The sequence below is a fragment of the Dermacentor silvarum genome, chromosome 5, assembly GCF_013339745.2.
Source record: "Dermacentor silvarum isolate Dsil-2018 chromosome 5, BIME_Dsil_1.4, whole genome shotgun sequence".
NCBI lineage: Eukaryota > Metazoa > Arthropoda > Arachnida > Ixodida > Ixodidae > Dermacentor > Dermacentor silvarum.
In genome coordinates, this window is record NC_051158.1 from 144,195,609 (window position 1) to 144,223,362 (window position 27,754).

At 46.6% G+C, this 27,754-nt stretch overlaps 1 protein-coding gene across 1 annotated transcript in view; it reads left to right on the plus strand.

Annotated features, from left to right (window-relative positions):
* The window catches only part of LOC119454469 (uncharacterized), a 124,272-nt gene that overhangs the window by 68,908 nt on the left and 27,610 nt on the right, over positions 1-27,754 (plus strand). Inside the window, exons 7-9 of the mRNA XM_049668515.1 lie at positions 3,075-3,347; positions 6,294-6,438; positions 23,602-23,699. Of these exons, the coding sequence (XP_049524472.1) occupies positions 3,075-3,347; positions 6,294-6,438; positions 23,602-23,699 (516 nt within the window). The remainder of the gene's footprint in view (positions 1-3,074; positions 3,348-6,293; positions 6,439-23,601; positions 23,700-27,754) is intronic.

Below are 27,754 nucleotides of genomic sequence, written 5' to 3' on the forward strand. Positions count from 1 at the left end.
CCTCCCAGCAGGGGTGCTAGAGAGTCGTGATACTTGAGCCGTTTCCTGAGCTTCGATGATTTCATCGAGTGTATTATGTACAGCTAGTTGAAGAAGGCGGTCCGTGCGGGCGTTTATTGGTACTCCTATCACTTTTTTATGCTTTTACGGATGAGAGTGTCCAGCTTGTGCCTTTCAGAAGCGTACCACTTCTGCATTGCAGCCACGTAAATTATGTGACTCATTAAGAATGCGTGGAATAGCCGTAGGAGATTGTCCTCCTTTAGACCGCTCCTCTTGTTGGAGATTCTATTGATTAATCCAATCATGCACTCCGTCTTGGTCGTGATTTTTCTGAGCGTCGTGATGTTACCTCCGGTAGACTCGATGAACATTCCCAGCACCTTTCGAGTGTCGACCCTAGGAATGCTCGCCCCGCTTTTGGTGTGTAGTTCTATGTCAACTTCGTCCAGGGGCTTCCAACCCCTGGGTTTAGGACCTTTGCGGACCGGTCTGTAGAGTAGTAGTTCAGACTTCGTTGTCGAGCATCGTAGGCCTGTGCCATCGAGGAAGGTTTCAGTACGGTCGACTGCTTCTTGTAGGCTCGATTCCACTTGCGCTTCGCTGCCGCCGGTGCACCAGATAGTGATGTCATCGGCGTATATCGTGTGGTGAACTCTTTCGATTCCCGACAGGGATACCGACAGTTGCCTGAGGGCTAGGTTGAACAACAAGGGCGATAGCACTGCTCCCTGAGGCGTGCCTTTGGGTCTCCAAGCTTTAACGTGGATTTGTGGTCTCCAAGCTTTAACGTGGCTTTGCGGTTCTCCAGGAATGATCTTACATAACCGTGAAAGGCTTGTCCTAAGTTAAGATCAGAGATGCATTCCAGAATACGTCGGTGTGATATGTTGTCGAAGGCCTTCTCTAGGTCAAGCCCGAGAATTCCCCGCACGTCTCTCGTATCTTGGTCTATGATTTGAGTCTTGATTAATTTCATTGCATCTTGTGTCGAGAGGCCTGGTCGGAAGCCCAGCATGTTGTAGGGAAGGAGACCGCTCCGTTCGACATGCTTAGAAATCCGATTGTGAATTACGTGTTCCGCTACCTTTCCTACGCAGGATGTAAGGGAAATCGGTCTGAGGTTGGATAGGTTTGGAGCTTTGCCGGGCTTCGGAATGAGGATTACCAGAGCCTCTTTCCAACCTCGTGGGACTTTACCTGTTTGCCAGGCCTTGTTGATTTCTTCTGTAAGCCACGCTATGGAGTCGTCGTCAAGGTCTCTAAGAGCCTTATTGGTGATTTGATCAGGCCCTGGCGCGGACTTGGCATTGAGGCAGTGTAGGGCCTCCCTGACCTCGTATACATTGAAGGGGGCGTAAAACTCTGGGCACGAACCGCCCCTTTACGTTGGGTAGTCGTCTGGGTTGGCCAAGCCCAGGGGGAGGTACCGACAAGCGAGGTTATCCAGGGCTTTCAACACGTCTTCTTGGCGAGTGGTCTCATGTACGATTCTCTCTAGTACTTTACTTTGGTTGGATCTAGCACTGGTTGCGTCGAGTAGGTGCTTGAGGAGATTCCACTTGGCGCCCACTCTCATTTGTCCGTCAACCGAATTGCATATTTCATCCCACTGCTGTTGGCTTAGTACCCGACAGTACTCCTCAATGGCTTTGTTAAGCTCTGCGATCTTTTTTTCTAAGCCGCCGATTGAGCCTTTGCCCTTTCCACCTGTTCAGTAGCGATGTTTTTGCTTCGAGTAGGTGTTCCAGCCGACTATCCACCCGGTCGACTTCGAGGTCGGTCTGTATCTTCCTAGTCGCCGCTTTAATATCTGCCCTGAGCTGCTCGGTCCATTGATCCAGGTTAACTATCGTGCTCTGTTGCTCTTGCTGGCAGCGCGTTTTCCGGATTTTTCTAAAGGCTTCCCAGTCAGTAAACACAAATTCACGTAGAGGTTTGCATCCAACCTCTAGGGTTGTGACCACAATGTTATGATCACTTCCTAGATTCTCACTTAGTATTGACGGCATTTTTCAACAGTAGTGGTGGGTTAAACGGTAATGTTTCACGCCGGTAAATAATTATTTTTGAAGTGCACAAAATATTGTTGTTGCATGTGCTATCGGCAAACGCACTGTGGTACCTTTAAGCCAGATAGTCGAAAAACGAGGCACGATGTCTAGTACTCAACTGTGCCGGTTAAGAAGCTTCTTGCCGTACAATTACAGAATGGGGGCAATGTTCAGCTTTTGAAAAACCTGGGTGGCGAGGCTGTCAATGGGTGCATTGATGGCGTTCCGAATACAGCGTTTATGAATTTTGCGCAGTAGATGAAGCTTGAAATTGTAGTGGCTCCCCACACTAAAATGCGGTTTCCTTTCTTCCTCCAAAACGGCGGCGCGACTACGTACGCATGTATTATAGCGTTTTAAGTAGGAAGACAACGTGTTTCAATATTTCTATACAGACTTAATTAGAGTAAATGAAAGCTGGGCGAGTTGCTACGTATTCATATTGATACAATGAGTTGCGCACGAAAGACACAGACGAACGAATGACTACATGACCCTAGCGCAAAGGCTAGACGACCCGGAGCTCCTAGTTAACCCACACACTTACTAATTTGCCTGCACATTGCCCCAAAATCTGCTCACTTTTCATCCAAATATGAACTTCGTGAGTGATCTACGAGTAGTTTCACTAGGAAACTGAAAACAGGCATATAAGATTTTGCAACGCTCGTACTTGCACTGATATACTCGGCGTAAAAATTCGGTTCTTCACGCGCGTCACAGCAGCTAGCGTCCCCAGGACACGAAATGGCGTCAAGCGGTTACTAAGCATTCTACTAAAATTTCTTAATAAGCTGCATTGATGGACTACCGTAGACATGCTTCGTAACGCGGGAAAAATGTTTAGGCAGGCTAATTACTGTCCCAGTCTAGCACGATAACCTCGCCGGTAGCAACACCATCTTCTTAATGACATACTGACAGGAAATACAAAGATCTTTTCTGCAAAATTTAGTGTCCAATAAGACGAAATGTCGTGAGTTGTCACTGAGGAAGTCGTCATTCTCTTGGACAATCCAGGTGTCCCTTGTTATGACGACCCCTTCGGTGCTGTATCTAGTGGCAAGTGCACTAGCGGCTACAGGTACAAGAGTTCCTTCGCTGAAGAAGGTGGTCAGCTTAGGAGCAAGTCTGCCGAAGAGCACAGCGGTGCTCGTGGTGTCGGCGTTGAAGCCTGTGGAATTCAAGAATATCTATGGCCTGTCTGAGGCCAGTGGAGACGTCTGCTGCCCCCCAGCTGGTCAGTTGTGCTTCGACAGCGTGGGCTTTCCTGTTCCCGATACGCAGGTGAAGGTAATGTACAATAATATTTTCTGAATGGCCTTACAGATTCATTTTCACATTGATCATTCTTGCTGATGCAGTTTATTTCTTTGACCACGCCACCTAAATTATTCCTATTCAATTGCACGGTGCATCAGGGCTCCTTCAGAGCTGCCGCAAGCATCGAGTGTGCTAAATGTTTGGTGAGAGACATTTCGCTTGGGCCAAGAATTAACACGGAAAAGAAGTGAATGGGTTTACAACTGAAATTTGGGATAGTTGGCTCTGCGTTAGGTGTATTATAATAATTTCGTGCGCAAAATATAATAACGAAAGACGCAACTCGACAAAAAAGACGTTGTTGATATGCTTCCTTCCTGAATATATATTTTTTTACTACAAATTCTTATAATGCACCTGAAGTTAACGGGTGCTTTTCACCCACTCTGAAGCCGCAGTTTTATCCATTAAGTTGACGCATATGCAAAAGAGACCCTTGTTCAAGTAATCAGCTGTGTAAACACCCGTAATGGAGTGCGCCCCACAAGTACCTTATGAAGCTGGCTCAACCATTAGGTCCCCTTTTCAGCTGATTGCGCTGCGTAACACTTCAGGTCTCAAAGCGGGAGTTTCAAACACGGGGACTTTCGCAAATGCTGTCGCTGAACATGCTAATGAGATCAGCGCGGACATTGAAAGAGGTCTCAACGAGATATGTGATGGGTCAGTTGTCTACGATATCTATGGCATTACTGACAACGCTCCGACAAACTCCCCGGCAAAAAAAAAAATCCGAAGACATGCATGCTGGCCTCTCTAAATATTTCGATTTAATCACTACCATTTTCGGTGCAAGCCGAGGCCTGGCTTCTCAAATGCACGACCAGTTGGCTGAGCTGCAGACCAGCAGGACGATCAAGCCAAAGTTTTAAGACGTTGGTGCACTAGAATTTTATTAGTTCCTCGAAGAATGCATATTTCCCACATTGCCTAAGGGAGCTGCGAGAATCTGCATAATTTTGGCATCACGTATGTCTGCGAGCAGCTATTTAATTTAATAAATGTGAACAAGTCGTCCCTGCCCTCAAGAATGACTGACACACATCTCCTGTTTTTCCTAAGGAACGCGTCAGCACAGGATCTAGCTCCGGAAATTCCAGCCTTGGTCTCAGTGAAGCATTACCAGGCATTAGGCCATAATCTGTGAAGGCAGCAGAGTGTATTTTAGAGGAAAAAAGCCGGCAGATCCCACGCCCTGTGGGAATCGGTGTTATGCGAAGCAGTACGCGCGGAGCCTACCAAGTTAGTGAAACGACCATAGCACCAAGACGTAGGCGGCTCTTTCATGACCTACATGACACACATGTCATGACATTCACGTCCTGAGTCCTCAGGAGTCCCTTTAACTACACCTAAGATACCTTAAGGTGAAAGCCTTAGTCATGCTCATGACTATGAATGCGACCATCAGCCTTTAGCCTTTTCCTTCACTTAGTACCACATCCGAAGGCATTCCAATGGTTTTTGAGTGTTAATCTTTTTTTGCTGTCATTCTCATTTTTGCTGAATCATGGGCATGGCCATGACTTCTACCATCATTCCACTTAGTACCCACGTCAGAACCCATTTCAGTGGCTTTTGAGTGTTAATTTTTTCGCTAGGTTATTGTTACGACCCACATGACACGCATGTCATGACATTTATGTCATGGCCTATGATTACGTTCATCATACACTCCTGTCATACTACGCTAATTTTGGTACCTACCAAGTTAACAAAATGACCATGAGAGCACCAAGACGTAGGCCGCTCTTTCATGGCCTACATGACACGCATGTCATGACATTCATGTCATAACATATCATTTATGTTCGTCATATACTCTTGTCATAGTATGCCAATTTTGGTGCACACCAAGTTAACGGAAAGACCATGAGAGATCAAAGTCGTAGGCGGCTAGATAGACAGGTAGATAGATAGATACATACATACATAGATAGGTGGATAGATAGATAGATAGATAGATAGATAGATAGATATAGAGACAGCCAGATAGATAGATAGATAGATAGATAGATAGATAGATAGATAGATAGATAGATAGATAGATAGATAGATAGATAGATAGATAGATACTGTCAGAGTATATCAAATGTTCGCCAAGAAATCCTTCGCATTTATTAAAGCGTTTTTCGATCGTTTCTTTCTAGTCGCCTTGTCCACCGCAACTTTTGTATTGGGCTTTTGAATTGCTGTGTTCTGGGGCTTGCTGTACTTGTGGCTATATGTGCAAAATCAACTCCTCTCCTTCCCGCTAGCATGCCACAATGCCGCCCTTGGCCATCTCTATGGTTTATAAGTGGCCCAGTGTTGAATTTGAGTTTGACAACCCTGCCTTAAAGGAATTGGTGAACTATCGAGAGTGCCGTCGTGTGACGCTACCAGCATGCTGTCTGGTTCAGTGCGGAGAAACAGGGAGGACCTATTTACTACCACGTACCGAGTGGCCTTACAAAGCACGACAGCAGTGCACCTTTACATCGTACACGTATAAATCTCGCCTCACCGTATATTTGCAGAAACTGCAACTGACGTTTACACCACAATACAATGTGTGCAATGTATTCAATAAGGCTCACTTGAACCATGTTTTATTGATCTGCACACAATTTGTCGCATCAAATATTTCTCTAAAATTTGCTCTCTAAAATTGCTCCCTGACCTGACGCTTTACTTGATGTCGTAAGCACTTCTTTATTTTGTGCCTGTGTGAACAATGTATGAATGGGTCGCTTCCTGCATCATGCTGATCTTCTGGTGTTAATTAATGTTATCCTGTTAAAACCTTGCCTTGGTATGATCGATATTCTTAAGTAGTTTTCTTTCCCTATTATGCGATGATGTAAGAAGATATTATCTGGAAAATAAACGATGATGATTGCAGGCACCTTAATTGCTTATATTGTGACACCGTAGATCATTGATCCGGAGTCCCAGAGGACGATGCCCCCGCTGGAACGTGGTGAAATAATGGTGCGCTCGCCGAACGTTATGGTAGGCTACTACAATCACGGCGAGGCAACAGCTGCCGCTATCGACGCGGACGGCTGGCTGCGCACAGGTGAGCTGCCAAACATCGATGAGGGTATTTTATTGTCTCCATTTGAAAGCACTAATATTGTCCGCATGAACGGTGTTTATTAGCCATATAGCGCACGTGAAGTTAATATTAAGTTTCATTCTTGTACTTCGTATGGCTTATGGCACATTCTTGCTATACTATTATTGTTTGATTTGTAAACATTTATTTATTTATTTATTTATTTATTCAAAATACCCCTTAAGGCCCTCCAGTAGAGGGCATTACATAGGGGGGGGGGGGGGAGTGATAGATCATCATACTGTAATAACACTTTATTACAAAAATGCAACAAAAGCGACAAAATATGCAGACACGACTTTGTGTAGAAAAATGCAAGTTCGGATAAAAGGGAAGTAGCACAAAATTAGAATACATTTCAACGATTGATACACCTAGAATTCCGAAATACATAAAAGGCACTAACAAGAGAATAACTGAAAAAGAATATCGGATGGATAGCGAAGGTGCCAGAAACAGAAAAGAAGTACAGTTTTATATTGCGCAAACACGTCACATTCGGATATGCGTACGCAGCTTTTCTTGAAATTTATCGGGGTGAACTTCAGCATCAATGTCTGATGGTACGTTATTCCAGTCAAGTGTCGTTCTGGGTATAAATGATTGCGCGTAAAGAGCTGAGTGACACATTGGGCGTTTGACTTTGAAAGGGTGATCTCGACGAGGAAAAATGACGGAGCGTGATAGAAAGAAGTCATCGTCTAAATGCTCGTGATGATAAAGTTTATGAAAGAGAGACAGCCGCGCGTGTTTCCGTCGTAATGATAGGGGATCTAATTCCGCACGATTTTTTAAAGATGTAGCACTAGAGTACGGGGAATAGTCTTAAAAGATAAAACGAGTAGCATGGCTTTGCAAGGATTCAAGGTTACTGTACGATGTAGTCCTGGTTCGGATCCGAGATGGCACATGCATATTCAATTTTAGGCAAGATTAAGGTGGCGTACGCGAGTTTCTTTAGGTGTGAGGGCGCTTGCTGTGTTTGATTAAACCAAAAGTACGGTTAGCAAATGCAAGAGTAATGTTGATGTGACGATTGCAAATTGACTCCTAGATATTTATACGTGATAGTAAACTCAACTGTATTATTATCAAGGGAGTATGACGTTGGAATGCGAGATGAGGAGCGTGAAAATGACATCCACTTAGTTTTAATATAATTTAGGGTAATTTGCCAGTCAGGACACCATGTATTCAATGCGTCTAGGTCTTCTTTCTGGGGTTTTACGTGCCAAAACCAGTTCTGATTATGAGGCACGCCGTAGTGGAGGGCTCCGGATTAATTTTGACCACCTGGGGTTCTTTAACGTGCACTATAGCGCAAGCACACGGGCGTTTTTGCATTTCGCCTCCATCGAAATGCGGCGGCCGCAGCCGGGATTCGATCCCGCGATCTCGTGCTCAGCAGCAGCATTTAGGTCTGATTGCAGTGCTTCATGGTCAGTGTCAGTAGTAATTTCACGGTAAATAACGCAATGATCGGCGAACAATCTTACCCGGGATGTCATGCAGTTAGGCAAATCATTAATATAGACTTGAAAAAGCAAAGGGCCGAACACGCTCCCTTGTGGAACGCTGGAAGTAACAGGAATAGAGGAGGAGTGGTAGTTGTTAATACTTGTGAATTGAGTTCGATATGACAATAAATCTTTTATCCATGCAATGACGTCTGCGTGAATGTTAAGATATTTTAGTTTCAGTAGTAGCCTGTGGTGAGGAACGCGGTCAAAAGCTTTCGAAAAATCTAAGAAGATGGCGTCAACATGGTTTCCAGCATCAATCCATGAAAGCAAGTCATTAGTAAATCCAGCTAGTTGCCCATCGCATGAATATCTCTTGCGGAAGCCGTGCTGATATTTGAAGATTATGTTATGTTCCGCTAGGTATGTTATGATTTGCGAATGTTTGACATGCTCTAGTAGTTTGCAGACGGTACTAGTTAACGAAAGGGGCCGGTAGTTAAGTGGTGATGAGCGGTCGCCAGATTTAAAGATATAGGTATGACCTTGGCTGTTTTCCAGTCATTAGGAATTTGGCCCGATGACAAAGTTTGCGAAAAAAGAGCGCACAAGATTCCCGAGATGCTTTGTGATGTACTTTTGAGTAACTTGTTGAAACCGACGTGATCAGTTGCAGATGGCACCTTACGATTATGAAGTAGTGATATGATACCGGACTCGCTAACAATTATCTGCGGCATCGCGATATCGGGAAGTGTACCTATGACTGGGCATGAAGTGATATCCTCGTGGGTGAATATGTACAGGAAAGGATAAAGAGGAATATATTAACACAAATCTACCTTAATATATTCGGTTGCATCTGTGGTGTAAATTCTTCTAGAACTGCTGCTAGATACTGAAAGCGCAAAAAAAAACGAAAAGAAAACAAATACTGACGAACGCCGAAGTGAAACATCCTTGCAAACAAACAAAAAAAACGACATTTTGCCCGCCACACGGGAGCCTGCGGTTTATCTGGTGCTCGCCTCGCACCCCGGACGCCCGTGTTCGATTCCAGCCTACCCGAAATTTACCAAATTTGCTTTACAAACCATTAAGATACTTTTTAACACAAAAGAGTTTTATGCCGGGGTCCGCGATAAACATTCCGGGGTCCGCGATAAACAGTCACCCATGACTACAGTATACTGAGCTTCCACCTTTCTCATTTCTAATTGAACATCTTCATAGAACTGTTCTATTTTTTCATCATCGTGACTGTAGGTTGGGGCGTAGGCTTGTACTACCTTCATTGTGTACCTCCTATTCAGCTTTATTACGACGACTGCTACCCTCTCAATAATGCTGTAGAATTCATCAATGTTGCCCCCTATGTCCTTATGGACTAGAAATCCTACCCTGAATTCTTTCATATCTGGAAGACCTCTGTAGCAGAGGTCGTGGCCATTGGTCAGCACTGTATAAGCCTCACCAGTTCTTCTAACCTCAATAAGGCCAATAATATACCAGGCAATACCTGATAACTCCTCAAATAGCCATGCTAAGCTAGCCTCCTTCGAGAGGGTGCGCGTGTTGAACGTTGTCAGGTTCAGTTTCGAGTGTGCTATACACGTTTTATCTAGCATTTTTGTATGCATTTCATTATTTTTTTCCATCAATATCTACGTTGTACCTGTACATGTGATTAAGAGATCAAATTAGGTCAAATCAATCCCTCCTGGTTCCACGCAGCACCTCATATTTATTGTTGCCGCACAGTGCTCTGTGTTTCATTATTTGTGCATTCTGCATCTCCCTTATATTCAGATTTTTGTGGTAAGTGCTTGAGTAAGTCTTTCCTTCGTTTATGTATACGCTGAGGTACTTATATTGCTTGACTATCGGTATGACTTGCTTTTCAATTGACACCACGTAATTACTCGTCTCTTCAGTAAAGATAATAATTCCTGATATCTCTGTGCTAAACTTAAGGCCTAGATTTGTGTCGGAGTTGCCACAGATATTTGTAAGTAGCTGTAAATCTTTTTTATTGTCCGCTAGTAGCACTACGTCGTCTGCGGACATTAGTCTAGCAACCTTCTGTTGCACTATTTGTCCATTACGCATGTAGGATAAATAAAACGCTATGTCGCTGTTTTCCAGTCGGCTTTTTATATTCTTAACATAAAGCGCGAACAACAATGGGGGCAGAGGACATCCTTGCTTCAATCCTTGGTGAATGCCCACCATTTCATTACCTTTTAGAGCTTCCCTTACCACTTGGACTAGGTTATCTACACATATATCCCTCAGCAGCTGCACGAGATCGGCCTCTATGTCTTCGTGAAGTGAGGTGCAGTTTATTTTCCCTTTCGTAGAAAGGAGGAAGCCGGGGCTAAAGGCTGCAATGCCTGACGAAGACCTCGGCTCCCCTGTAAAGTCTGACATCAGAATACACAAACACATAACTGAAAATATAACAATATAAATCCAATATCACCAGCACTTGCAAGTGTCACATGATGCAGTTATTTAAACATACAACAGTAAAACCGGTGTTATAAAAAACAAAGACAAGAATCGAATATATTTCTTTGTTTCCTTTTTAAACACTTCAAATGAAACATCAAAATAAACACTTGTCGACAATTTGTAAATAGCCGCAGTTATTTGATGATTAAATTTTGTTTGCCATAGTTATAGTACGCGTCTTGGGGACCCAGTGGATTTGTTTTCCAAAATAGTATGCGTCATTAGACAAAGTATTGTTTTGAGTCTGTAATTTGTTGGATTTAATATGCTGCAGCAAACGAAAAAGGTAGACTTGGTTCGCTTTAAGCAAATAGTAACTGTGAAACAACAGCGACGCGGAAATAATCTTTTGTTCTTCCATAGCAACCATGAATGCACCGCAATGCTTTCTTTTGAAGTACTAGCAGTTTCTGACAGTTAGTGGTCGTAGTTGTTCCCAATACTAGAATACAATAGGTTAACTTAAAATATACAAGCGCCTAATACATCTGCAGTCTCAACCACACGGGTACCAGATTAGCTACTTTGTAAAGACAGCCAACACTTTTACTTATTTCAGATGCTCATTTTGAAACACATGTGTTAGAGGAAAGGTTCTAGTGGAACCAGACACCGAGAAATTCGTTACAATCAACCTCAGGTATTATTTATTACACGTCTAAATTGAATGTTGACCTTATAGAAATCAGCAGAAAGAATTCGGCTCAATATATATAGCTGGTTTTGGATAAATTTAAGGAAAACATGTTGCATTGTAGCCAGGATTGCAAGAGATCTACGTACCTGTTTACCATAGCCTCAGCTTGGACAAGAGATTTGGCTGTAAAGAATACGTGTGTGTCATCAGCATACATAATCATGTCATGAGAACCGGGTAGTGTGGTAATGTCATTGATATATATTAAAAAAATTGTGCTACCAATATAGAGCCCTAAGGGACCCTGCAAGTTAGTCAGTCGGTAAGATGAAACGTAATTCACCCGTACGTATTGTATCCTATGATAAATTATTTTTAACTAAGATAAGTGTAATACGACGTACACCATAGTAATTTAATTTATGCAAGAGAATACCATGCTGTACGCAGTCGAACGCGTTTCGAAAATCCAAGAATAGACGAAGTCTGTAGTGCTTGTGCTCTATATATTCCAGTATTTTGTCTTTGATAACGAGTAGTGCTTAGTATGTGGATTTTTCTTCAAAAAACCGCACTGGGAAACTGTGCGGTTTTGTGTTCAGTAAAAAAAAAAAAAAAAAAAACATTCAAGCCTGCAATTGATGACTCGTTCAAATGTTTTAGAAAACACTGGTAACACAGAGATTGGTCGGTAGTTTGACATTTCCATTCGATTACCACCTTCCTACAATGCACAAACCTTGGCTATTTTAGGTCATCGGGAAATTTCACGTCAGTAGTAAACATTAGATTAGCAAGATAAGACAATACATCAGATTTAGAGGCGCAACGTGGTCGATGGCAACTTGCTTAAGAGTATCCCGTAATAATTCCCTGTCTATTTTGTCATATGCTACTTTAATATCCAGAAATGCTATCGCTAAAGGTCTATTCTGAACTACTGAAATCTCTATGCACTAAGTTAGTATTAATATATCCTCTAAGCGTTTGCCATGCCTGAACCCATTCTGTAGTTGCCCAAATACATCGTCTATATCCACCCACTTCGGCAGTTCAAATTTTATGCCTTGCATTGCCATCGTAAGTATTGTCACCCAGCTAGTAAAAGCTAAAATAGTTGACCACCGACAGATTGGCACAAAACGTCTGCCTTTAGCAATGGCTGATCCTCGGAGAGCGCGTGCGCAACCACGAACTTCGTCGTTCTCGCCTCAAGGGGCCAATGTCATCACGTGCCAACTTATTTCGCGTCATTAAATCATCATCATCATCAGCCTATATTTATGTCCACTGCAGGACGAAGGCCTCTCCCTGCTATCTCCAATTACCCCTGTCTTGCGCTAGCGTATTCCAACTTGCGCCTGCGAATTTCCTAACCTCATCATCCCACCTGACTTTCTGCCGTCCTCGACTGCGCTTCCCTTCTCTTGGTATCCATTCTGTAACCCTAATGGTCCATCGGTTATCCATCCTAGGCATTACATGGCCTGCCCAGCTCCATTTCTTCCGCTTAATGTCAACTAGAATATCGTCTACCCCCGTTTGTTCTCCGATCCACACCGCTCTCTTCCTGTCTCTTAACGTTACTCCTAGGATTTTTCGTTCCATCGCTCTTTGTGCGGTCCTTAACTTGTTCTCGAGCTTCTTTGTTAACCTCCAAGTTTCTGCCCCATATGTTAGCACCGGTAGTATGCAATGATTGTACACTTTTCTTCACAAAATCCCCTCTCAAAAGCGACCAACCCAGTCGATTCAAGGGCAGCGGGCGAGCGCAATGGGAAAGAGTGCCAACATGAAAAGATACAAAAAAGTAAACATGCAGGAATGTCGGTTTGTGAGGGTTGCTTATCCCTGGCTTGCGTAGTACAGCTTCATCCGTACTATGTGGACAACTTAAGCACAGGGACGGCGTCGGTTCAAACCAGCATTAGAGCTTTGAGGCGCCTCCTCGTAGTTCACATCACTGAGGCAGCGTACAACTCCATAGGCCCCGAAATAGCGGCGCAACAATTTCTCCGAGAGCCCACGGTTTCGGATGGTTGCCCTCACCCACACGCGGTCGCCTGGTAAGTAATGGACGTTCCGTCGGGTACGGTTGTAACGGCAGGCGTCGGTATGCTACGTCGGTATTCGGAGCAAGCTGATGAGCTTCCGCGGCTTTCTCGATGATATCTTCAGTGGTGACATTCCTTGTGGTCCCGTGGTCTACCGGGAGAATGGAGTCTAAGGGGGTTGCAACGTGACGTCCGTAAACGTGCTCGAATGGTGTAAACTCGGTTGTCTCCTGCACAGCGGTATTGTAAGCAAACGTCACGTATGGCAAAATTTCTTCCACTGTTTTGTGTTCCCCATCAGCGTACATGAAGAGCATGTCGGCCAAGGTTCTGTTTAGGCGCTCTGCTAAGCCGTTAGATTGGGGATGATAGGCTATGGTCTTTCGGTGGTCGGTGGGCGCCATCGTGACGACTTGTTGCAATAAATCCTTTGTAAACGCTGCACCGCAGTCACTAGTGAGTACAGCGGGTGCACCGTTACGAAGCAAGATGTTGGGGACAAAGAAGCTGGCGACTTCAGCAGCAGTTCCCCACGGCACAGCTTTCGTCTCCGCATAGCGAGTTAAATAGTCAGTTGCCACGAATATCCACTTGTTTTGCAAGGATGACGCAGGGAACGGACTGTTGAAACGGTGCCGGATGCGTATCCAAAGGCTGAAGGAGGCCGGCAGGCTTGACGGGTCAGACTTTACGCCTCTGACAGTCACGGCACGTCACATAGCGCTGAACCGACGAAAATCGGTGTGACCAATAGTATTTCTGCTGTATGCGCGTTAATGTCCTCGCACAGCCTAAGTAGCCGGCAAAGCGGTCGTCGTGACACGCCTGTAAAACTTCCTCGCGTGGTGCCGTCGGAACGACGAGAAGGAACGTTTCCGGCCTGTTCTCGAAACTTTTCTTGTAGAAGACATCGTTCCGCAGGCAGTACGACGTCGATCCTCGTGAAAGTGGGCGTGGGACAACAACGTCAGCTCCCTCGATATATAGGATAACTGGAAGCAGCTCAGAGTCTGCACGTTGATTGTAAGCCATGCGCACCGCGTCCACGACAGCAAGAAACGGCAAATCTAGCTCCAAGTCGGAGGATGTCAAGGGATTAGGAGAACGTGACAAGCAGTCAGCGTTGCTATACTAATGGCCGGATCTGTAGACAAGAATTATCTCGTATTCCTGGAGGCGGAGGCTCCAACGAGCGAGGCGACCTGGCGGGTCTTGTAGAGTGGCAAGAAAGCAGAGCTAGTGGTGATAACTGATCGCTCGAAATGGCAGGCCGTATAAGTAGGGTCGAAATTTGCTGATGGCCCACACGACTGCTAAAAATTCTTTTTCGGTGGTTGAATGATTAACCTCTGCTTTTGTGAGAGTACTGCTCGTGAACGCAATTACACGTTCTGCGTCGCCTTGCCTTTGAACCAGAATGGCTCCGAGTCTTACGTTGTTTGCGTCTGTGTGAACTGTTACCGTGGTGTCATCACAATGCGCCAGCACCATAGCGGATTGAAGGCGTTTGCTCAATTCGGTGAAGGTCTGCTCTTGGTCTTCCGTCCACGCAAAGGGCACAACTTGTCGCGTCGTCTCGTGAGAGGTTAATCATTTTCTGAGAAGCCTTCAACCAAACGACGGTAGTAAGCGCAGAGGCCCAGGAACCGCTGAACAGCCTTCTTGTCTTTAGGATGAGGAAAATCGGCAACGGCAGTGACCTTTTCTGGGTCTGGTCGTACACCTTGGGAATTGACCACGTGACCTAGAAACTTGAGTTCCTGCAAGCCAAAGTAACATTTTTCAGGCTTTATGGTGAGGTTTCCCTTGCGTATTGCGGTAAGGACACTTCGTAGCCGGGCGAGATGTTCATCGAACGTGTTGGAAAACACAACGTCGTCTAGGTACACTAGACTCGTCTGCCACTTTAGTCCAACGAGTACAGTGTCTATCATTCGTTGAAACATAGCAGGAGCGGAACAGAGACCGAAAGGCAGGACTTTAAATTAGAATAGCCAACGGGAGTCGCGAAGGCGGTTTTTTTACGGTCACGCTTTCCCCTTAGATTTGCCAGTACCCTGACTTTAGGTCTAACGAAGTAAAGAACTGAGCATGACGCAGGTGGTCCAAAGCGTCATCGATCCACGGCAGGGCGTAATCATCGCATCAGGTGAATCAGTTAAGCTGTCTATAGTCAATGCAGAAGTGGAGTGTGTTGTCTTTCTTTTTTACTAGTACGACAGCCGATGCCCACGGACTTGTCAACGGCTGGATGACGTCATCATTTAGCATTTCTTGAACTTGACGCCGTATGGATGCTGATGAACAGGCCGCGCCGACACCTCTGTAACTATCCGGTGTTGCGTAACGGAGGTGCGCTGGGCTTCAGAGCCCGTGGAATAATAGCCAGACAATTCTGTCATTAAGCCCAGCAGCTGATCCTTCTGTATATCTGCGAAGACATCCTTAATATGGACGCGGGTGCGCAGGCTGGCGTCAGCCGGTGCATCCGGTAAAGTAACTTGTCACGTGCCGACGTCGGAGAAGTCCGCAATGTCGTTCAGTAACGCTACAGCTGTACCTTGAGGGACGTGCTGATACCTCATGACTGAAGTTTGTCGACAAACCTTGCGAGCACTTATACTGTATTCGGACAAGGCGCCGGGCGATGCAGCAGCGGTGGTATATTTGCCTCGGCGATACGCTTATAGTCGTCGAATGCGTCACAGGTTACGAGGGTCAATACGCTGCTCCGTGGCGGCACAGTGATATTCTCGTCGACAATCCTCGAGGCGTTGACATTAATGTCTTCAGTGCTGCTCCCTGTTAAGGTCTGCGCCGTTGAAAACGTTACCTTTGTAACGTTTTCGTAAGTTAATCAGGGCTCCATTAGCCTTCAGAAAGTCCATTCCCATAATTAGGTTCCTCGAACAACTTGGGAGGATAACGAAATCTCCGAGGTACGTAAACCCACGAATGCTCACTCGCGCTGTGCATCTTCCTACCGGGGTTAGCAGATGGCCTCCTGCAGTGAGAATCGGCAACCCAGTCCACTCGGTAGAAACTTTCTTCAGCTTGCAGGCAAGGTCCATGCTCATAACCGAGGTGTCCGCTTCAGTGTCGATTAACGCTGTTATTTCTTCGTCGTCTACAGTGACGGGAATGTTCGACGTTATTACCTCTCGTACGGTGTTTGACTGCGTCTGTACGTCTGCGTCGTTCTGTTTTCGTCGTTGTCGTCGTAGTGGAGGATCTTGCGTACAGTCGATGTCAGCGGCCTCGTCTCAGGAGGTCGCTGAGCTCACTTTTTCCCACCCACTGGGCTAGGCGAGCGGCGTCTGAGAGCGCCGCGAGCGAAGGCTTGGCTAGGTGATGGTGACCTGCAACGAGCAGGAGATGACAAACGGGACTCGTGCCATCGTTGATCAACTTTGCGATGATTCGCGAAGAAACTCTATATTTCCGCCGGCTTCTAAGCAGGTTGTGGACGAGGTGCAGGACACATTCTGTAGATGTTCCCGGCATCACCACAATGCAAACAAAGGTGCTTGTAGTTTGTGGTGCGCCGGACGTCGCTCTTCCTAGTTTTTGCTTCGGTGATGTTTGGTGAAGTGCGAGGCCAGAAGCTTACGTCCATTTGTTGACCGGGGTGTACCATGATGTATGCACTTGAGGTGGTGGATGGAGTACTGCTTCAGCGTAATTCATTTCAGCACGCGGTCCCTGCTCTGGTGCCTCGTACTGTGCGGGAACAAGGACGACCTGTCGGACCTCGGCGCGCAGCATTTCCGCAATCGAAAGTTGTCCCACAGGGGCAGCGGTCGTCTGTATCTTCAGCAGTTCCTCCTTGATGACAGCCCTGATGAGTTCTCGCAAGACGCCGATGTCGTTGCCGAGGGTAACGGCAGAGAGCTCTCTTGAAATCAAGGCGTCGCGGTTGCATTGCCTGAGCCGCTGTTGAAGGGCCTTTTCCATGGTAGTGGCTTCGTCATGGAACTTTGCAAGTGTCGTTGGCAGGTTTTGAATAAGACCAGCAAAGATTTCCTCTTTGACGCCGTCCATAAGGTGGCGCACTTTCTTTGTTTCAGTCATCGAAGGGTCCGCACCTCTGAAGAGCCGATTCATGTCTTTTATGTACGCTGTCACTCGCTCATTCGGGCCTTGAATTCTCACCTCCATTGCTAACTGCGCCCTCTCCTTCCTGTCCGCCCTGGCGAAGGCATTGAGGAACTGCCAACGAAATTCTTCCCATGACGTCAGTGTCGCCTCGTGGTTCTCAAATCGTGTTTTTGCGGAATCTTCCAGAGTTAAGTACACGTAGCGTAGCTTACGCTCGTGGGTCCAGTCGTTGAGGTTGGCGACCCGGTCAAAATGTTCAAGCCAGTCATCGGCGTCCTCTGAAGCACTTCTGTGGAAAAGATTCGGCGTCCGAGTGTGATTGACGGCCACGTGCGATGCGGCCACGTGGTTGGTTCGTCATTCTAGTTCATTCGGGTAGCAGACCGTGCTGTGGCTGAAGTCCCTGGAGACTTCGACTGGTACGTACATGTACATGCACAGGGGTAAGCTAGGCCAAACTACTCGCCGGGCTTAGGTCTGGGGTATGCTCCGGAGATCTTAACATCTACCGTACCCAGCACTTCCACTAGAAATGTCATCCAGCTATTACAATCTAAAATAGTTGACCAGCGACAGATTGGCCAAAAGAAAAACGTCTGCCTTTAGCAATGGCTGATCCTCGGAGGGCGCGCGCGCAACCACTAACATCGTCTTAGTAGGGGATAGTATTACAACGTGCCAACTTATTTCGCGTCAATATCATCGATGCTACTGTAACTGGCCTGTACGTGCTCGCCTTATCCTTATCTCCTTTACCTGTGTTGATGAGGTTCATCTTGCTTTCGCGCCACCCAACCGGAGTATTCTTCGTTCTAATCACTTGCTTTATGACATTAGTCAGCAGTGCCTTGCTCTTTGGATCGAAGTTTTTGATTAGCTGTATTGGGATTTCATCGGATCCTGCTGCCGTGTTATTAGGGACATTTTCTGCTGCCTTTTTCAAATAAAAGCTTTCTATGCTAAATTTTGATCTCTCAAGCCTCTCTGTTGTTGCTGGATCCACTTCCACTAGAAATGTCACCCAGCTAGTAAAATCTAAAATAGTTGACCAGTGATAGATCTGAACTACGCTTTTTCTCGTGCCGAAGTTATCCCTAATAACGCCTGCGATGTACCAAAGCGCATCGTCTCCTTCGTAGATTTTACCGCCCTTCATCCCTTATAGCGTTTTTCGACTTTTTAGTTGGATCTCCGAGTGGTTTATAAGGTTCCAGAATCTTTTTGGGGCGCCTTTGTCTCTTTTGTAAATGTTATGCACCCAACGTTCACTTGCGCATTTAATTTTCTCTTGCACGACCTTACTCGCCACCTTTTTCTTTTTTCGGCATGTGTTCCATTTAGGAGGGCCTCTTCGTGTAATCGCAACTTTTTGGCTTCTCGATGATCCCTAGATGCCTCTTTACGCTTTTCTGTAGCTGCTTGTCTTATTTTCTTGTTCCACCACTTAAAGGGGTTTCCTGTTTCCAATCCACAAGTTCTTTTGCCATGTCTGCCTTATTTCCAGCTGCATAACGTCTACCAGTTCCTTATATTCCCATACTGCTGTAGGAAAAGCCTCAATTTACTTGTCTATGTTTTTTGGCGATCTCTCTAATTTGATATTCATTCATTTTTAAACTTTTTGAGGCTATTGGTTCATGTTCCGCGTTGGTATTTCTCCCAAACTTTAATGCACACACACACTGCTAAACGTCTATGATTGCTACCGAGGCTATTTTTTCCATTTTCGTCTATTATCATTTGGTGTAGTTGTTCGCAGACAATTTATGAGTTTAAGGCGTAGTCGATACATGACTGCCTGTTTCCTGTCCATAACACTTATTCTCCCTGTTAACGACTATGACGTTCTGTTCATCACACATATTCAGCACTAGAGAGCCGTTGTAATCAGTATATTCGTCTAAATCGTTCACGTGCGCGTTCATATCTCCCAATGACATCACCTGGCTCAATTTCTTGAACTAATTAATATCGCTTCTCATGCAATCAATAAACTCCTTATTTTTTTCTCTGCTATCACTAACTGTTCATGGGTAAGCTACCCCCAGTCACGTCTTTTTGCCTTGCCGTGGGCCGCTAATCCATAAATGCTCCTTACATCTCTTTTTTACCCTTTGCCACTTGAGAACTCGCCTAATTAGTAAGCCTATGCCTTCGCCTTTCCTTGACCCGTTCATTCTGTTGCACCCTTCCCATACAATATTGTCAATAACAGGCGCCTGCTCCAAATCTCGAAGAAGCGTTTCGGTCAAGGCGTACACGCTAATCACTTCATCATTCAGCTGCGTTTGAATTTCCCGCCATTTTTCGTGCTTGTGACCACCCTGCATGTTAATGTAGCAAATTTTACCTTCCCTGTTCTTATCCTTTGTGAGTCATTTCCTAACTCCTGGTCGTGTAACTGCGCCCTTTACTGGTGTTTCGCTACGTTCAATACTTAATCCTGCTTCCTGATTGCCTGGGGCCTGCCTAAAAAATGTGGTTGATCCCTCTTATATAGGAATCGGTATAGAACACGAAAGTGAAACGTGTCTTCACAGAAGTAGTGTAATGTTTATTGCACATTGATATATAATGTCTATTGGTGTTTTGTGGCTAAAGCGCCCTTAGGCGTTGATGCACCCACGCTGACGCCTGGTGGCACGTCTCCTCCATCACGACTACCAACGTCGATGACCATGAGCAACCGTCGTGCATATGGAAGCTGCACTACGCTGCACACGCTAGCACAACGCGAAAGACGAAGCACGTAACTGACACACTAATACAACGCGCAAGACAAAGCACGTAACTGAATCGTCACCGAGTCAAATCAGCGCGTACAGCGCGTCGTAATTGCAGCCTCCGCGATCAACTTCAGAAACATTTTCAGAGCTAATTGCGGAGGCCACGCTCCGCTGTGCTGAGTACGGTGAACGCCACCTAGGTGGCGTTGGTAGTGCTTCTTGATGCCAGCGTCCCTTCGAATGCTGGCATCGAGGCGTCGCAGTGCTGAGACCACCGAAGCGTTCACTGTCGGTGCGCGTTAGTGTCATAATGCAGTACTTCTCTTTTCTGCTCGTAGGCGGCGGCACCGCCCTGAGCAAGAGCGCGGGTACACGGAGGAGTGTTAGATATATAAGGCGCGTCTGTGTAGCTCTCTGCAAATGCGTTTGTGGCGCAATGGGTTAAACGCTCGGCGATCTATCGTCGCGGACCGAGAGGTCGTGGGTTCGATTTCCAAATTTTGCATGTTTGTGGAACTTTTTCTTCTGGTTTCTTTCTTTGTATTATGTTCTATGACGTATTTCCGTGACGGAAATACGTCAGTGAAGTCTTGGTGGACCCCGGCATAAAACACTTTCGTGTTAAAAAGCTACAGCTCGCGCTGCGAATCGACGTCCAGCCGGTGTTGCTAAACTTTAGCTAAAATGTATCCCGTCACGCACAAAAGCGCCTTCGCTGCCTGCTCGGTGCACTCCTCGGTTGATGTCAATGACCGTAAAATTCATTACTTTAGCTAGAGTTCAAGTTTCCCTGTTTACTGCAAGAACGTCAATTTCAATTGCATACCCCCTCCTTTCAAACTGTGGCGCTGTGCACTGCGCAATTTGTGCTTCCTTTGAAACATTCCGCAGGTCGGTAAACCCTTTGGCTGTTTGTTTCGTGATCCCTGCCCCTTGTCCCTGGAGTACGTCAGTCACTCCGCCCCTGATCACTACAAGGTGCCTCTCTTCCAATGTGTCCCACATGCGTTCCTTGGCTTTCGCTATCACCCCTCTAATCGGTTTTCGCGGAAGCGCGCTAACCTGGACTCGTTCGCCTGCGCATACGCTCTGTGTTATCGCCGGTTCTACTTTACGCACGTTGGAATCGCCAACAACGACAACTCGACGATTGTCCTGCTCCTCGTCACCGACAGCTGCACGTGGGGCAGTGACGCCCTCCCCTCCTGTCTTATCATAACCCTGCGCTTACTTGTCTACCGTGGCCAGTTAGTCAAAGGTAGCCCCGTCGTGACCACCACTGACGTTTCCACTACTGCTTTCCGGCGTGGTGGTTTCGATTTCCTTAGCTGTTCCCGCATCGGAGCCAGATCCGTTCGCCGTACTCGCATCGATGCATTCATCATTGCCTTGCGGAATGGTGGCCCTAAGCTTTATTTCTACGTTCGCTAGCTTTTCTACTACCTTCCTGTGCCGCTGTTCGCTTTTAAGTTCCTTTTCCAGCTTTTCAACCTGCTTAGCTAATATCCTTCTCCTGCTCTAGATTGTCTATCCGCGAGCCTAACACACATCCAACAGATAAAATCTGCACCGTTCACTTCGCGTACCGACGCAAGCCGGGTTTCTTCCAACGCTTAAGAATGCCCGGACTCAGTACAGCGCACTGGTGGATTCTTGCTAGTACCAACCGTCATCTTGTACTAACAAGGCGCAGTACAAGGTAACCGTAGTCTGTAACAACAGTGCAATGATTTGTTACCTACTTATATCAACGCAAAAAATACCAAGATACTGAAAACCATTAAAAATATTTTTTTAAAGATTACTCGGCTAACCAAATACTCCTAAAAAAACGCGCGAAATATCAAATAAAAGAAAGTGATCGCGTGGGCATGCTGCTCATGCTGCGCTGAGAAGGCACATACGCCTGCACGTCCGTTCCTTTCGGCTTCAATCAAGAGATTCCAACACTGCAGCGCTCCTGCCGTCAAAGCGAGGAAGCCCGACATTATTGCAGACAACTCGTTCTACAGACGGTGTCATTGAGACGCCTGTCTATTCTTGCACCGTGGTCCGAGTCATCCCGCCTGAGTATAATTCTAGTGAGTCTGAGTGGGAGTGATCCCCGCTGAGTAGAATTTCGATTTCTCTGAGTCTGAGTGAGCTCTAAGCAAAAATAGAATTTGTGAGAGTCGGAGTCAGCACCGTCTATTTTGCCGACCAATGGTCAAGCACCTGAAAGCGAGGCAGCGCGGCACACTTTGAGAATAAAAATTGCACTAGACAATCAGGGACCAAATTCACAAAGTGCTGCTTGCAACTGGTCAGCCGCCTTCGCTAATGATATCTCCAACACCACGATTGGCTGACATCCGCTTCTACGAACAGTTTTAGCTTAAGAAAGTTTTTGTGAATCGGGCCCCAGTTTTGTAAACTAAGCTCGCGGATCGAGCAAATGGTTTATTGGAAATTGAAGCAAACCGAAGGTAAAATAAGGATGGTAGCCTTTTCAGCGTCAGGGTGAGGGGCCGGGCGGCGAGTACAGCTTTCTGTGCTGAGGGTGAGGACGGTCAGCTTTTATAGGTGAGGACAAAGGTCAAATGCTTCAACTTGAGGCTGAGGTTGAAGTGACCACGGTGCTTGCGGCGTGAGGGTTAGAGAGCAAAATAAACATCAGGGCATTTGCCAACCTCTGTTCGTCATTCCTGCTTCGTTAACCAATTCTTTTCGTACCGTCTTCGTCAGGCCATCGTCTTCATACACTCCTCATCATGCCATTCTCATAAGGCCTTCGTCGTCGCCCTGTCGTCGTTATACCATTGGCAGCCCTTGGGAATTATCATCCCGTCTTCGTCATGTCATTGCCGTTATCGCGCCTTCGTCGTTTCGTCGACGTCATTCTGTCTTCGTCATTCCATTGTCGGCAATGCGGTGTCAGTCATAGTCATGTTTTGATAGTCATGGGCGACCGTAGAAAGCAAGCGCTATAGCTGTGAAGGCCGATTCTGCAGACACTGCAAGACGCACATAGCCAAAGAAATGGAAGTCCGAGAATGACCACTGCAGATTAAGAAAGTTATCTCCAGTAATATGGTGTGTCGCTGTACGTTGCTTGATTTTAATCCGAATAAGGTGAACAGTTGTCGTGATATAGCTTGCACAGGATTTCTTTTCTGTTTAGTGATACTCCGTGTCAAATGTGAGGCATTTTGTGCAGTATATAAGCAAACTTTACGTATTGAAGCTGCTACTTGCTTGTCATTTGCAGTCCTGTCCAGCCTGCCTATTCTATAGTCTTCTCAACTTCCAGTGTTTTAATTATGAAATAACGTAACCACAGACTCAGGTCGAATTCACACTGAACCTTAGTAACCATACAACAGTAGCTGCATTACTCTAATGAGGTTTGGATGCCCTGTGACCATATCAAACGTTTAAGCCAATTGGAATCTGCAAATATAGCCCTGCTCCTGCAATCACATTGTGTAGACTGCTGTGTCCGCAATAAAGCGCGGCTCAGCAAGCATCAAACTTCATGTCATTTGTAGAAAGATTGACATCACTTAGATGCTGTATGTTCCCAGAGAACCTGGGCTACTACGATGTCACGTGACTGGTAGTAGGAAGTCGGTGAGTGACGCAGAGTGTGCGCGCAGGTGATGTGGGCTACTACGACCACTCTGGGCGACTATTTGTGACCGAGCGGCTGAAGAGCGTCATCAAGTGTTTCGACACCAATGTGGAGCCCTTCGAGGTGGAGCAATGCGTTCTCGAGCTTGAGTGGGTGGCCGAAGTAGCCGTGCTCGGTGTGGCGCACCCGATTCTCGGAGGGGCACCAGCCGCCATTGTTCCATTGTTGTCCTGCGACCAAATTGGAAGGCGGAGGAACGCGGCCCCATTGCACAGCGGATCAAAGAACACGTGGCAGGTAGGTTAGCGCAAGCAGCGCTTATTTTCACAAAGTGAACTTCATTCGCTATGATAGCGCTGCAGAGTGCTAGTGCAAAAAGAGAGTGAACGATGTGAAACAAAATGGCTACTGCATCAAAACTAGGCCACTAACTGTTTCTTTACTAAATTCCTCACTAAAGAAACCAAGAAACTGTGTACATGTAATTTCTCATGCTTTAATATTATTAGGGTACTGCACCCACTTTCCAGAGCTATCTATCTTTCTATGAATGTTTCAATTCGTTTTCCCAACAACCTGGGTCGTTGGGTTGTCTGTGGTCGAATAGTTATCGCACTGGGCTGCTGTGATTAAGGTACATGGCTTGAAAACAACCGTCAGACAAGCTTGGGTCAGAAGTATTAAGTGAGGTGTACATACGTGCCGCTTTTCAATGAACCTCTTTGCCGCCGACATAGGTTCCTGTAGATGCGGGACTAAGTAGGCGCCAGTGTTAGAAGGAACTCTTTAGCGCCTGCTTCGAACACTGGAGGAGGAGGAGGAAAAAGAAGAAAAGAAAGGCAGGGAGGTTAACCAGACGCACGTCCAGTTTGCTAACCTACACAGGGGAAGGGGTTTAAAGGGATGAAAAGAAAGGAAAGAGAGGGAAGAAAGTATTCTCCGTATGAACACGTGCGGTTGTCGAACACTTCACAATCGGTCACTGAGGCCAGTCGACTTCATGAACTGTAACAATGCCCGTGTCGCTTTGTAAGCCTGCGACGTGTGGGGCCAGGGTCCAAAAATCTTTGTCTCTGAAAATGGTCTGCTGTCTAATCGGTTTAACACACTCCGCAGAATGTCGCGATCGATCTCATAAAGAGGACAAAAACACTACACATGTTCCACCGCCTCGTCACAGTTGCAATTAGAGCACTGCCCGAGCCCGGCTCGAACCCGGCCCGAGACCGAAAATACCTGTTTTTCAGAGTTGAGAAGCCCGAGAATAACTCGCAGAAAGCCCGAGCCCGGGCTGGGCCCGCGTGAAAAAACCCGAGCCCGGCCCGGGTCAAAAAGCGCACGCCGTGCCCGAGCCCGGCCCGAGCCCGTGAAAAAACTGCTCTACCCGGCCCGGCCCGGCCCACGGGCCGGGCCGGGCCCCGGCTTTCGGGTAAGCCCGAGCCCGTGCAGTGCTCTGGTTGCAATAGTCACAGATTGGTGGATCGGACATGCCCAGAAGGAATGAGTACGCTTTCGTAAAAGCCACCCCTAGCCAGAGGCGGCAATGTAACGTTGCATCATGGCAGGGGAATTTCGATGGAATCTGCCCCCTCAGTGTAGGATCCAGCCGGTGGAGACAACAGTTCGTAAAACTCGGGCTGCTCCATGAAGTTTCTTTCTCGGTTTGAGCGAGTATGCGAAGACCCCTCGCAGCTTCTGTCCTTGATAAGGGTATAGGCACTGTCAGGGTTTCCTTGTTGGCTGACCGGGCGGCATCATCATCGATGTCATTACCGACGATGCCACAGTGCCCCGGCAGCCGTTGAAAGATGATGTCATGTCCATTCATGAGGGCTTGATAGAGAACCTCTCTGGTCTCAAACACCAGTTGTTCATGTGTCTTGCTTCATAATGCTGACTGCAGACTCTGAAGGGCTGCCTTGGAGTCACAAAAAATTACCCACTTTCGAGGTGTTGTTTCTACGATGTAAATAACAGCAGCACGTGGGGCGACAAGTTCTGTTGCCGTAGAGGTCGTTATGTGGGACACTATGAACATCCTTGTGACATGTAAGCCCGAGAGGATAAAAGCGCCTGTGGAACTATTGGCTGAGATAGATCCATCAGTGTAAACCTTCGTTCTTAGTTCACATGCATCGTTCAGTAATGATAATGTCAACTGTCGTAGAGCTACCGTGGAATGACAGATCTTCTGCGTAATTCCCGGAATTGTGAGGTTTACTTGTGGCTGTCGTAAACACCATGGGCATGACAGTAGTCTTGCTGCTGGTGTAAATCCCGATGGAAGGCAGCCTTGATGTGGCGCAACAAGTTTAGAAAACGTGGCCTGAGGTCTTTCTGCCGGCAAAGCAGCAATGTGATAACTAGGCACGCGACACAGGTGTCGAATGTGTGCTCTGAGGTTGTCAACCGTGATGTATGTTGGAACCAAGTAGTCTCTTGCAATCATGATTCTTGCATGAGTCGAGGCGCATCGTGGAAGTCCAAGACATGTCCGCAGAGCGTGGCCTTGCAAACTTTGGAGGGTACGAATATTTGTTTTGCATGTGTTCGCCAAAACCGCGCAAGCTGTATCGTAAAAAGGCCAGAAACAGTGTTCTGTACAACTGCAGCATGGACCGCACCGACGTTCCCCAAGTTTTCCCACACAGGAACGTCATTGTATGTACAATCTAAACTAGTCTCCGCTTCAGGTAGATGCAGTGGGGGCTCCATGAAAGGTTCCTGTCGATAATCACACCCAAGAAGCGGTTAGACTTCTGGTATGTAATAGCCTGGCTAATTGAGATAAACAGGGTACGGTGTCGTGGGTCTGCGCGTAAACGCGATGAGCGCACATTTTTCGATGGACATACTAAAGCATTGTTTTCGGAGATACGAACAAGTTAGGGTGGCTGCCCGCTGAGTTCTTGCGCGCACTTAAAGACGAGTCACCGCAGAAGACCAAAGACAAATATCATCGGCGTAGATTGACGGGTGTATTGTCTTCGGTAATAGTTCAGCAAGGCCAATCATAGCTAGGTTAAAGAGAATAGGGCTCAATACCCCGCCATGTGGGATGCCGGCCTAGGTATAATAGTTGGCAGAGGGGCCATTTTCGGTCTGCACAAAGGACCTTCTGGTCAAATAGTCTCTGATCCATTGAAACATACGGCCACAGATTCCAACAGCCTCCAACTCAAGGATCGCTTCATGTGTGATATTATCATACGCCCCTTTCACATCAAGAAAGAATGCGACTGATATGCGCTTGAGGCATTTTTGTTGCTGTATGTACGTTGTGAGGTCGATAACATTGTCTATTGAAGACCTGCCTTGCCCAAAGCCTGTCATTGAGTCAGGGTACATATTGTGGCGTTCAAGGTACCATTCTAGGCGTGTAAGGATAATGTTTTCTATTACTTTCCCAATGCAACTTGCCAGGGCAATAGGGCGATATGATGACAGGTCTAAAGGCGACTTTCCTGGTTTTAGTAGCGGTACAAGCCGACTTACTTCCATTGCTGAGGAAAAATTCTGTCATGGCATGAGCGGTTGTAGTAATTCAACAGCTCTTGCCTGGCCTCTTGTCCAAGATGGGCAAGAGCTGCGTAGGTGATGCCGTCAGGCCCTGGTGAACATGAACGTAGAGAATCAGCCAAAGATGCATCAAGTTCTTCCATAGTAAATGGAAGGTCCATTTCTGGGACGCCAGACACAGGGACGACACTAAGATCTTCGGCGTTTGTGGTGACACACACGCCAGCGATCCGCGCACAAAAATCATTTGCCACCTCAAGTTGCGTCTGGCAGTGATGTAGGACTAAGGCCATGAAAGGATGTCACTGTTGCGGAGACGAGCGGAGGCCACGAACTGTCCTCCAGATGTATGGCAGTGGTTTACGAGGGTCCAGTGATTCACAAAAGGACTTCGAACGTTGTTCCTGCAATTTGTCCAAACGGCGCTGGATTTTCTTCTGTGTTCTTCGTCGCATTCTCAGCTCACAAACTGCCTTCGTGCGCCTGTATCTCCTTTCACCTCGTCGTCGAAGTGCCGTTAGCCTCTCCAGTTCTACGTCAAATTGGGAACGCTTCGCTGTCAACGTTAGGAGGCATGAAGCTTCTCTCATTGCTTCTGAGATGGTATCCTCCAGGCTATGGCCGAGGTCTTTTCTGCATGCATTTTCCATATGTAGCTT